The 13,742-nt window shown below is 35.3% G+C and overlaps 2 protein-coding genes across 2 annotated transcripts; one reads left to right on the top strand and one right to left on the bottom strand.

The window, feature by feature from the left end:
* Positions 1-1,620: 1,620 nt before the first annotated feature.
* On the top strand, positions 1,621-10,755 carry LOC144440968 (splicing factor C9orf78-like). The gene is made up of 10 exons (XM_078130445.1): positions 1,621-1,714; positions 2,906-2,965; positions 3,385-3,439; positions 3,863-3,933; positions 4,480-4,566; positions 5,045-5,113; positions 5,759-5,896; positions 6,597-6,727; positions 7,839-7,928; positions 8,560-10,755. The coding sequence occupies exons 1-10, from the start codon at positions 1,629-1,631 to the stop codon at positions 8,655-8,657; spliced, it is 885 nt and encodes a 294-aa protein (XP_077986571.1). The 5' UTR covers positions 1,621-1,628; the 3' UTR covers positions 8,658-10,755.
* Positions 10,478-12,025, bottom strand: LOC144441268 (beta-1,4 N-acetylgalactosaminyltransferase 1-like). The gene has a single exon (XM_078130828.1). It carries the CDS (start codon positions 12,023-12,025, stop codon positions 10,478-10,480), a length of 1,548 nt encoding a protein of 515 aa, XP_077986954.1.
* Between the last annotated feature and the right edge of the window lie 1,717 nt (positions 12,026-13,742).

Genomic DNA, 13,742 nt, shown 5'->3' with positions numbered 1-13,742 from the left:
TCAACCCAGCTTTATAATTGGGGACCTGGTAGGATAGCGGTTGCAATGTGAATACTTTTATCCTAATTCTATGTGTTAATAAAGGCAGCAATGGATTGTATGCTCTCCTGGGAGTTGAGAAAGTATAAAGAAAGGGCTGTTTTACAACTAAAGGTTCATGTCAGGGGTAATAAATCTAAAGTGCTATATAAAATGTGTTATAACATTATTATGTTATTACATAGACCCTCCACCCATTGACATCAACCCTCACCTTAGGGAGAATGTCAGAACGCAGGGTGAAGGGTCTATGGTTATTGGAATAAAACATATGTCATGATAAACTACAAAGATATTATTGGTCTTTCTATTTCTTACCAACTTTATATAGAATGGGTCCGGGTTCAGCTGGCCAATGACATCACCTCTTTGACTGACACATTATCCTTATAGGGACAATCGCACAATGTCACCCAAGCTCAATAAACAAACTTCATTCTTTTAGGCCAAAACCCCCTCCCCCTCCCCCCCTAAATGAGTGTTCACAAGTGCAACATCAACATGTTTATATGAATGAAGTTTGTTTATTGAGCTTGAGTGACATTGTGTGATTGTCCCTGTCCCTATAAGGATAGTGCTTCAGTATGTGATGTAAACCATGATAAAAATTGTAGTGGCCACACCACTACGATCGACACAATATAAAAAACATGATGGTAAGCACATTAAAATATCACTGGAAACCCAGTATACTTATATTAGAAGTAAATTTTAATCAATTTGTCAACATCTCAGTAGTACATACAAAACCTGTTATCATTGAAGGTGTGAAAGTTTTTGAAATTTGGTTAGAAGTGTGAAAATGAAGTTCAACAATGGCATTGATGCCAGACCTCCTCCCCCCTACATGAATGGTTCGTTTTTTGAGCCTGTGTGACATTGTGCGGTCAGCCCTCACCAATGTTTCCTCTAAGGATTGTTACATGTAAGATTGCATAAACTTACTTGTAGAAGTGAAGGATTTGTAGTAGTTGATGACCAAGCTTGATCGTTGGGGTACTTATGGAAAATAGGAGGTATAGTTGCTTTTTTGAAGTAATTGTCAACATTATTGCAACAATGTAGTTTTTAATATAGTAAAGTAAAGAAGCTAGATATTTGCAGGACAGACAAAAAGTCATATATCTCTGTTTCTCACTCGACCATAATTTCATTCACTAGTTTGCAATTAGGCCTCAGAGGGGACACCGGTCCTCGCTCACTGTTTACTACAAACAGATGCCCAGTTGCCATTAAAACTGTACATGGATAATATTTTATTGATTTTTGATACATTTACTAATGACTTGACAAATATCGATTCTTCTTAACATACAATCCGTTTGTCAATTTTATAGAAAGATACATAGAATCGATTATAAACGCTACATTTTGATTACGATAAGGCTTGTACAGTGTTATCACAGTCCATGTCTGTGCCCGTACCAGGTTTGGTGGTTTCTTCTATTCTCGGTTGGTTGATACCTCGGACCACTAACGAATTTAATTAACCAGGGGGTATGCCCTCAGCGGCAAGAGGCTGGGCAGTAGTGTAGCGCCCACAACGACAAGTCAAGATTATTACCGGAAGTTGATTCATGAACACAAACATGGCGTTCAGTAAAAGGAAACAATTTCGTCGCCGGCAAGAATCGAGTGATTCCGAAGAGGAAGATGCTGCTACAGAGGATGTTAGGTAAAAACATTGTGTTTGCGTCATTTAGATATAAAATGGACAAAATACATCTTTTCGATCGTTTGACACCAAATCAACACACATTGTAACAAAACACAGACTCCTAGGATCCTAGTCCATATTGACATGATACGGAGTTATAAGTCGTCCCTTCCTTCTAGTTGAGGGTCATGTCAGTTATGACTGTATTGTATTCACTTTATTTCTGTATGTTATTTTTGTGTGCTTTACCATGCTTGCTATGGCATTTATGCAATAAAGATTGATTGATTGAGTAATCTAGACCCATGCACCATCTACAAGCAGGACTAACGGACTCCGAGCTAGGGTACTTGGTAGACCCATATTGTGATCCATAGTAGATCCAAAACACAGGGTGAAGCGAGCATGTAATTGATTGATCGATCGATTTATTTATTTATTTTATTTGGTTGCATGATTGAATGATAAAATCCTAATAATTTGATCCAGAAATTGATTATTGTGTTGTTTTCTGTCACAGAATAGCTCAACGTAATGATGTACTTTGTATTGGTTTACACAAATTGGACTGCCTAAGACACTTTTACATGTTCACAGTACACTAATAACTGTTTGGGACTACACAAATTTGACTGCCCAAGACACTTTTATGTCCACAGTAATAAACGTTTGGGACTACACTAATTTGACTAAAGCCCGTTTATTTTTGTGACATATTTGTTTCACTTATCAGGCAAACAGTATAATTTGTCACCTTAATACTTGGCTGAAAATAGAAGACATTTGAGTTATACATTGACTGGAAGGCCACAAATAAAGTTCCAGTTGAACTTATAGAGAGTTTACATTTTACAATAATAATACAACGTAATTCCACAGACAAGTAAGAAATTTCTTACTTGTCTGTGGTAATACTTAGTTACAGCATAGACAGTGGAGGGGAGACCTCCACTGTCTATGGTTACAGTAGTGACTGTGTAATCCCATATAATGCAGACAATGTTCTTCCCAACTTATAGTGTGGCAACTTTGACTGTCAAGAATATAATATCACCATGTGAACCAAACTTATGTAAAATACTATATTTTATGTGAACATAATATGACAAATAAATCTGTTGATGGGAATTAATAGGTATGGTGAACCACAAAGACTGTCAATGTGAATTTTATCACAGTGTATAATATTTTTGTTTTGTTTGATTCTAGAGCTGTTTTACTAGAAACAAAAGAAGCACAAAAATTTAGGAAAAGACAAGTTGGAGTTAGGTAAGTAGCAATCTGATGTAGTGTACACATCGCAATTTCTGTTTGGCTGTTACATTTACTGTTGTTTGTTCTTTTGTGAGGATTCGTTACATACATCTGACACAATACTATAGGTTATCCCAAGCCACACGAGAGCGCTGGGTGAATTCACTCAGCTATCTACCACACTGACTGTCTTATCAGTTTTGATCAGGGCACACTATGTTCAGTGTAGGTGGGAACATGCAGAATGTAACTGTCAGTAAACTGAAAAGAGTGATATGATTGGAGGCAACAACATTTTGTTGCAGAACAGCAATCACACAGTTCCCCCTTAGTCGTTTGTGGAAAGGGATGAGAAGAGTGCCCCCAACGGCTGACGTTTCAGTCTACTTTTAGTACAGTAGGCTAGCCATAATATGAACACTTTTGTTTTACAGTGCATTGGGATTAGCCTATGGGCAGAAGATTTCAAAGGCAGAAGAATTAACAACAGTAAGAAATTACTAAGTTATTTACTTCACAAATGTTACTAGTTTAATGTGATTGATTGATTGATTGATTGATTGATTGATTGATTGATTGATTGATTGATACAGAGGCACACCCCTCCTTTCTTTGTTTATCAAGTTTTTGCTTGATTTGCCTTTGTCTTGTTTTCATTAATTTCTGTACTCTAAATTAGAATACATATGGAAATTACTCAAAGGTCAAAGATCAAACGTCAAAATAACATTCAAAGCTTTACATAGCATTAAATATTACCTGTAACTGGAGAGTGATGTATGTGATAAGTACACACCTCCATGGTGAGAAAAATCTCTCACTTACAGAATAGGCATATTGAAAACTATCTGTGAGTTTACATTATCAATTTATATGAAATAGTAACTCTGAAACTATGTGTTATGGTTACAGAATGATCCATTTAAACTCAAAACTGGAGGATTGATTGATATGAAGAAAGTGAAAGACAGAAATAGAGACAGGTAAGGATTGTAGAATGTTTACTGTAAAACAAGATGGCCGACAGTTAAACCCCCATGTCTGAATCCCAGGTTCTCACACTAATGTTTTCTTATCAGTGGAGTGATAATGGGCAGCCTCTTGGTAGATATAATCACTATGTTGTTGGAGACCAACATTTTAAGTTTCTTTGACAGACAAGTATTTTTCTATCCATATTTTTTCTAATACCCAAACTCCAAAGTGAAATCATTATCTGATGTTGGCTTTTAAAGCCCAAACGTTCAATCCCAGGTTCTTGCATTAGTGTTATCTTATCAGTGAAGTGTATGGTTTAGATGGGATCATTCTCTTGTTCAGAATAAACTCTTTCTATCACTCAGTCAAACAACTGTAAATATCAACAATGAACCCATTGAAAGTAAACAGAAGATGATGTAACAAAAATCTACAGTAATTGAACTTTTTGTTGCCATGATTTGGCACATAACCGATTAATTATAGAAGTCATGGTTGATAAGTTTTTATTTCTCACTAACTGTAATGATTGACATATACGTTTTCTGCAGGTCAGAAGAAGACCAGGATAGAGATGTGGTTGATATGGGAAGCACCTTTGCTGCTGAGACAAACAGAAGAGATGAAGACGCTGACATGTAAGTAAGAAATTATTGAAGTACATGACTTGTCATCTACAGTCTAAATGGCTGTGGAAGCATATTTTCGATCACTAGAAAAAGTTTGTAATTTAAGGAAGCCCATGTATTTGTGAATTAACCTTTCACTTCTTCCGTCCTACTATCAATTATTACATATGTACCCGGTAACCAGAGATTATGTGCACCGGGTACACACATACTAATGGTATTTACACCGTAGAGTAATATTGAAAATATTATTGCATACCTGTATGCTAATGATATGCAAATGTGGAGACAATCATTTATGCTATCATAGACCCTCCACCAGGTTCTATAGTGTAGGGTCTATTGTCACAGCAGAAATTTGATGATGTGTATGTATACGGTATGTTCATTTACTTACCTGTCAATTTATCTCCTGTATTACAAACACAGCTTCACTTACATTAAATTTATGTGTCAAATTAAACTCTTGTGTTGATCTCTGTTTCAGGATGAAATACATCGAAGAACAAATGGCTAAGAAGAAAGGGCAGGCCTTAGAAAAAGAACTAGAAACCAAGTATGTGTGTATTTACATGTCTACTGATTTACCACAGCAATACATGCCATGATTTAATTACAAATTACCATTGAAGTTTTCCACTGCAAAGTTTTCCAATAGGAGACTCAACATTACATATGCATAACTCGCATCGCTAAATTTTGTCCAGACTTTGTAAATATATAATATATTGATATTTTCCAACGCTGTTGCCAAAAGTATCAGGCACATGTATCATTTCCATCAACAGTTGACCCAGTCTCTGCTTCCATTCCAACTATTTGATCTGCCCTTGACCTTCAAGGTTAAAGTCAAATTTGAGAAGTAAGCTCCTTCTTATCAACCATAGACACAACATGTGATTAATAAGGAGGAGTTTGATTTTAACATTTCGCAAGATAACGTTAATGTGTTGGTTACTTTCTTGAGACGTGATACAAAAATGTGAGAGTGCAACTGAAGACAAAGGTACATAAAGTTAGCATTCATAACAGAATATTTAAATTTATGGGGTATTTGCTTTGTGAAGACTGTCCTATCTAGCCTGGATGTCAACATAGACGGTAGTCTCTCTTTAAAATCACTAGTACTATAGACGAGTCCTATCCTATGGTTTCATAGGTTTGTTGACATTATACTGTTTATTCTTGTATTGTTTAATAGGCATAAAACTGGTGAAGATCTTTTGTATGAATTGCCAGACAGACTTCGAGTTAAATCAGCAGAAACAACCAAAGGCTCTGAAGAAATGTTATCCAATCAGATGTTGTCTGGTATACCAGAAATAGACCTTGGTATCGAGTAAGTATCAAAATGGTTTGTGTTTAGGTTGTTACATGTAAAGTTTTTTTGCTAAGGTTAGGGAACCTTAAGTTGGTAATAGAAAGGGGGGAAAGGGGTAAAAGTTGCATAGTTTCCCATACAATCTACCATAATTTTCTTTGAGAACTCCGGTAAAATTACTCGGGAGCCCTGGTAGATTTTATCTGCTTACCACCCGTAACAAAAATACTGAAGTGATACACAAAGGTAAAGAAGCACCAACTGACTGGATATGTTTTGGGGTGTACAAAATGTAATTATATCTGTATATTCAAACAAAGGATACTCACAGTATTCCATTTAATACTGAGGCATACTTAACTATCATATGAAAAATCCTTTTTTCCTTCCAGATGTAGTGAATTCTCGTATGGTCTTTGGGTATATGGGTGAAATTTACTGGGCTTAGGGGGTAATATATGCAGTCATACAGTACATGGCTGTCTAGGATTTAAATTACTAGGCCTAAGGGGTCATACATATATTGCCATACAGTGTTACTGGTCCTAGGGGGTCATTTAGTTGCCATAGTTCATAGTAGGTGAAAGGTTAACATTAGAGATAGCTTTTACAATGAGTATCGTATTTTGGTGCTAACAAGTAGAACAGATGTCACATACATTCTATAATATGATGCTACATATTCTTACAAAAGTCTTTTTCTTTTCGCTGTCAATAGTGCAAAAATTAAAAATATAGAAGCCACTGAAGACGCCAAACAGAAACTCCTAACTGAAAGAATGAAGAAGAAAAGTGAAATGTCTTTTGCTCCGGCTAACATGGCTGTTAACTATGTACAACATGCCAGATGTAAGTAACACAACATATCTAGATTTATATTGTAAAAAGCTAACATCGTTGTCAACTTTGAACAGAATGCCAGATGTAAGTAACACAAAATATGTAAATTTATATTGTAAAAGCTAACATCGTCAACTTTGAACAGAATGCCAGTAAGATTCACAAAAATATGTAAATTTATATTTTAAAAGTTTTTAATCAATCTCCAGGTAACATCGTTGTCAACTTTGAACAGAATGCCAGATGTAAGATTCACAAAAATATGTAAATTTATAAAACAGTTTTTGCCAATCTCTAGCTAATACATGCAACTGTCAACCTTAATGTAGTAATACTATGGTTGGCCTATGAACAAACTTACTTTGCAAAGATAAACAAACGTGTCGAAATGGCAGCCATGTTTGTCATAAAAGTCCACTATCTGTACAAGGTGTGATTCCAGAGGAAGGAAACAGTGTTTTTGGTTGTAATATGTGTACTAACAAGGAAAACATATGTCACAAACAATATCTTATTTTCAGGTGCTAATTTTTGGACCAGTCTATCAACATTGAACAGATACGAAATGTCTCAAATGAAAACACATACAATACTTCTTTTGCCATGTTTGAATTGTAATAGAAATTTATCATTCCGATTCTAATGATATCATTTTGTTGTGCTGTCTTTTTGTCTATTTTGATTGGTTACCTCCAATTCATTTTCATCCCTGTTGTTGACTCTGCATATATACTTTCTTTGAGGAAAAGACAAACTCAACTTGCAAAAAGATATTTTTTGACTCCAGAATTGGCAATTCTGTTTTATGTAAACTATTAACATTTGTTTCCATTGTTATGTATACTCTTACTTTGAAATTGACAATGAATGAATGAATGAACAAACGAACTAACAAATGAACAAACACATGAATGAATGAATGAATGAATGAATGAATGAATGAATGGATGGATGGATGGATGGATGAATGGATGGATGGATGGATGAATGAATGAAAGAAAGAAAGAATCAATCAATCAATCAATAAATAAATAAATAACATATAGATACTCTGTTGAAATGTCTACTCCCATATCAATAGAAATGTGATAAATAGTAAAAAGAATGTATTTTTTTGTAGATTTACAAGAAGAAACACACTTACCAAGGGTGAAAAGAGAAGAACCACCTAAACCAAGACCTGTTGTAGTGGGTGATGCAGAAAGACCAAGTAAGTACTTTTGTTCAAATTTTGTACATTTATATTCAGATGATTTTGAAATAGAAAACTGTCAAATCTGTGTTTCCAATTTCTATGCTCTGATGATTTAATTTTCTTTACTCATTTTCTCCCCAATGAAATGTACATAAAATACTATACTATACTAAACAGTGTTCACTGGACTTGTTCATTGGGCTGTTACAATTATAGCATGAGATGGCAGAGAGGGTGGAATGACTTTCTGTGGTACCCACTTGCTTTTAGATTCAAATTTCTGGATTCATTTGCAATGAAATGTGCATACAATACTATACTATACTATACAGTGTTCACAGGACCATATACAGGTCACTTTAATACTCAATGAGAGGTTTTGTCATTTGTGTAGGTACATTTGATAAAACTCTTTATCGTATGTAAGAATGAATGTTCATAGACTCTAGGTTCATACATAGTAATGAAATATTCTACTCACAGAGTCAAATCAATTCTTGAAAGCAAATGCCAAATTTTTGTCACTGTCTCGTTAGTATCACCAGGGATGTGCTACATTGGGCTAGTTATATTCTTAGAAGAAACATGTGAAGCAATCTTGATAGAATCAGCTGGGATCTTATTGTTGTGGTTTGTTTTATTTTAGGACCACCATCCCCACCAAAGAAAAGACTAAGAAAGGAAGAAAAAGCAACCGATGACTTCCATTATGAGAGATTTAAAAAAGCCCTTCGGAGATACTAAAATTTTATTCATTCAGATTCTCTGAGGAAACAACGAATTCCACAAATGAAACAACGAATTCCACAAATGAAGCAAACAATGTTTATATAACGTTTCAAGAGAGTTTGTTTACAAATATTGATTTCTCAAGTAGAAGATCACTCGAGTTGTACCAAGTCAGCAAGCATAGTCATTGACCATTAACATTTCTATGGTATGTTGCCTTCTGGTGATGACAATATCAAATTTGTCAGACCTTGCAAATACTGACATTTGTCACACAGTGCAGACTTCGGACATTATAACATGTTGTTTCTGTGCGTTCATGATTGTAACAAAACTGATCTTGTTGAAGGATTGCCTGTGAAATATTTGGTCTGTTATTGTAAGGTGGAACTGTACCAAATATAATCTGTAACTGATGAAATGTTTCAATTGTGATACGTGTTCTTGATAATTTAGCTGTCAATAATCTTGGAAATCTGAGTTGGAAGAAAACAATTGTGTTAAACTGAATGTACAGTAGATGCATATATTTTATTGAAACTAGGGAGTAAGGGAGTTAGACTCCCTAGCACAATCCAGATTTGTATTTTTGACCACTTACTACTGTGGGAACCAAGCCTTCAGCTGACAGAACTAGACACAAAACTAAAATTATAATTGATGTTGTAGATTATATATTGTCAAATGAGAGGTAACAGTATGTCTGTTTAGATATAATCACCCTGTGACAGTGAATAGTGGAAGTCTCCATAAAATGTACACTGTATGGTCATGGAAGTCATCAAAATTACCACTCTACTGTGAGTTTAATGAAACCAGTGTTCATTCAATAGCTCATGTCAACATGAAGCACCAATACATGTACTTTTACTTTGTGTTTAGTTTAGTAAACTGAAAGTTTGGTTTCTACTGTCATGTTGGCACACCTCAATACATTCATTTTATGTGATATATTTATCTCCTACTTAACTCAGGAATTAGACATTACTTTTTAAAATTCTGTACGTCATGTAACATAGTTAGGTTTTAAAATGTGTGCTTGTTTATTGTGTCAACAGAATTCAAAGTCTATTCTCACTGACATTGATATTTCATAGCCAAACAGATGAGTGTGTAGAAAATAAGTCTTCGTTTTCGATCAAGAAACAGCAGACTGTCACATAGAAAGGAATTGGAAAGTTGGACAGTTTAGGGTTTTTAGTTGTGAAGTTTAGTGATAAGCATTTTATGGAGTTTTATAAAGGGAAATGTTTATTTGGAGTTTAAAGAAGAACTTTATTGTGAAGTGTAGAGAAGAACCCTTTTTTGGAAGTTTAGAGAAGAATTTAGAATGAAGGGGGATGTCTCAAGTGACTCTCCAGAATGGTATTTCAAATGTCAAGGAAATACATGGCACGTTTCACAGAGTTTTATTTCTTACTAATACCACACATCCCTTTGTGGTGATGACTTGGCAGTGTACATGATACCTCTGCATCTTCATCTCCCAGTTTTCACAAACACTTGCATTCACATGAAAATCAGATCACTGTGTGCAGTTGTCAGGCAACGTTAGTACATGTATTATGATATTGATGTATTCTTCAGTATTTTTCTTTGTTCCATCAATGAAAATACTAATTTCGTATTATTACATAAAACCTTGTCTCAGTAATCTGTATGATGACCTTTATGTCAGTATTTTCCAGCTGAATGAAGACAAATAAATTACACATACCTGCAAAATCTTTATTTAAAAAAAGTAATGACAGTTTTGAATGGTTTGATTCCTTCTTTGAGCACTGCACTGTACAAATATCTGAACAAATATTTTAAGACAGATGATCTGAACACTATCAAATTCTGAAACACTGCAAGTTGTTTTTAAACAGTGTACGCTGTATGTTTCTTTCTTTGTCACTCTCATCATTTTTTCTGTTTCTGTATGATACATATTTCTGGTTATTAGCATTGTCTCGTTTATGAATAATAAATACATCTTTACAGGTTGCCACTGTGAGTAAACCTAAGCCATCTAAGAAGAACTCCATGTGTCCAATTCTTTGGAAGAATGGGTCAAACCCAACAGCTTTAATTGGTTCAGTCTTAGCCATGAAAAAATTTGTTACCATGTCAACAACCATGCATTGTGGGTATTTTTCCAAAACACGATAATATTCGCCTGTTCTGCGCAAGCAGTCTCCATCCTCATTCCCAGGATCTAAATATACTGTTTTGTAGAATCTGTTTTGAATGTGCTTGTAACCATCTTCAGATTGGAAAAAAGCTCCAACAATATCAAGATGAACTTCTGGATCTTCCAGTTTTTCCAAGAAATTCTCAAGTTTTGTGTTTTCTGTGAAAATATAATCATCGTCAACCCAAACAAAATATTTTGTTCTAACTTGACTCATAAGTAAATTTCGCCCTGGAAACCATCCCTCAGCAAACGGCATCAAATACTGCTTGACGTTGGGGGCGTCAATTTTTTCCACATTTTCAGAGTCGTCGGCTACAAGAATTGTCATCCCTGGATAAAATTCTCCAACACTATCAATCAATCTCTTTAAACAATAATAACGTTCAAAGGTTTTTGTTACTATGGTAACTTTTTTGTTGATGTCATCCATTTTACTCACATTGTTGATCTTTGGACGACGCTGTCGTTTGATATGGATATGAACATTAACATTGTATTGAAAATATTTCACTTCTAAAATGTCCCGGATGTCAATATCATAGTACGTGTTTCTGTAAATTATCGTTTTTAGGAGAGAGTTGATAACGTCTACATCAGTTGTGCTTTTTATTAGAACTGAGTTTGTTCCGTTTCCATAGATACTAGTATTCACATTCATGAAATTAGAGAGTCTCTGTAAAATTATAACACCGAATTTTTTAGTGGAAGTAATTGTGATTTCGTGTTTTGTCTTTTCATGTTTTTGTATTTCGTCCAGACTTGTATGTAGTGTTATACCAACGACACAGACCATTTGAAGTGGCTCCATGTCTAAACCACCACCAACGTAGCTGATAGGTGAATATGAGCGACAGAAAACGATTGGTTCTTCGACTATGTTATCATTATATTTCCATTGCTTCATCTCTTTGTCACGTCTCGGCTTTGATAGTTTGTCTAATGGGCCAAAGAAAACACCACTCGTTTGGATGGTCATGCATGAACAATCTGTGCCCTGTGTCATCATTCTGTTACGATACTTGGCAACTTCATCCGTAAAAGTTTCATCATATGGTAACTGTTTCCATGGAGACAATGGAGGTTGGTGTTCGTTCTTTGACGTCTTTATAGGAGATGACCAAGTGTTGATGATAAACACCACTATCAGAAGTGCAGCAACAACAACTCCCACAGCAACCCTTCCACTTCCACGACTCGGACTCATGCTATGGTATTTTCTTGTCTGTCACTTCAAAACTAGTGATGTCAAAGCTACATTTTTGCTCATACAAACTTTGCCTCTGCTGAAAGTCAAATAAACCAACCAACATGTCAATAACAGTATTTAACAAATGTATTAATTATTATGTCAAAGCATACAGTTATCATTTGTACTAAGGACAAAAATTGCAAAATAAATGCATATTTGTATTTGTGTCGATGCCATAAAATGGAGTGCAAGAAATCGAACATTCCAATATCTCTTTGTAAGGGGTACCCTAAACTGTAAGATAATATCAGATAGGTCATGTCGCTCCTCCCTCACCAGTGTGATTGACCGATGTGTGAGGGCGCCCCGTCATGGCGTACCTTACAGCCTTGGGACCCGCTTGTACCTTCCACTACGACTATTGTTTACACACGGGCATTTCTCACAACATGTAAAAATATACTTTTATATCATTGAGTAAAGACAATTTTTGCTAGTTCACTGAATTCTGTGAACCCCATGTTTTATTAATGTACTACCTCGGCGTGGGGATGATATTTCTGGTGACAAAACCCTGATCGTTACAACATTCACAAGTGGTGGGTTTTTTTCTACTAGGTCACAGACACAGGCACTTGTTACCCAAGATACGATTGAGAATGTTTCTATCAGAATACAATAAAATGTCGATAATATTGACGTACTTAGCCAACTGTATTTGAAAGGGGTAAAATTACACTTGTGTCTGTGATCGCGCAAGTCCACCCACTGCGAAATAGAGACTAATATTATCGATGTTATAGACATTTTATTGTATTCTAATAGAAACATTCTGATACATATCTCGGGAACAAGTGCCCGTGGTCACAGCATAGCCAATGGAGACTAGACTGTCTATGGGTATACGTGTGCTTCTACATACCTTGATCTCAAACTACTGCTTCCATATTCTATCAGCAATATCGTAACAACAAATAAGCGATTATTCTTGATCTTGTCTTGTCAAAATGGACACTGATTCGTTCATCAGACACATATTTTAGCTAACCGTTTATCGTGAACAAACGCGAGGTCAATCTTTAGTACAGTTTATTAGTTAAATATTAAGATGGTATAATTATTCATTTTACCGCCACCTGTAGTTCACCGACACGAAACTTTTGTTTCCATACAGTAAGGTTGTAAAGTGTTTTTTTGAACGTATTAAACGTCCCCTGTTATGCTGTTGGGTTAATAAGTAATGGTTTATGAACGAGAGATGGGCTATTTTGCAGATGCTGTAGCAGATTTTGGAGGACCTGGGTTTAGTTCAATGTCTCCACACACAAAAATGAGAAGACAGACTCGACTCGTTATAGTTAGTTATTTTATTCACTGTACTTTTTAGTAGATACACAAAACCCAAGGTAATGGTACCGCTAACATAAGTTTAACACACTAAAAAAGTCGATAAGTACAGAGGGTCAACCAAAGGCAGATGGCACATAATTATATTACATGTAACAGTTCAGACCTGGAGTCAAAAACACAGAAAATTTAAACACTTCGGATTTACGACAGTGTGTATGGACATTTTCATATATAGATGGGGGACAAGTTATAATAAGCAGTTTGAGATTATCTTTGGTCGTAGATTTTAAGAATGTTTGATGAGATTTTGACCATGGTAACAATATCCGTTTTACAGAAAAAGTCTTTTAATGAAAGAAAGCTGACACCTGGGTTGGCTTGT

The sequence above is a fragment of the Glandiceps talaboti genome, chromosome 10 (assembly GCF_964340395.1).
Source record: "Glandiceps talaboti chromosome 10, keGlaTala1.1, whole genome shotgun sequence".
Lineage (NCBI taxonomy): Eukaryota > Metazoa > Hemichordata > Enteropneusta > Spengelidae > Glandiceps > Glandiceps talaboti.
Note: the sequence above shows the minus strand (reverse complement) of the source record. Positions and strands in the feature narration are given on the sequence as shown.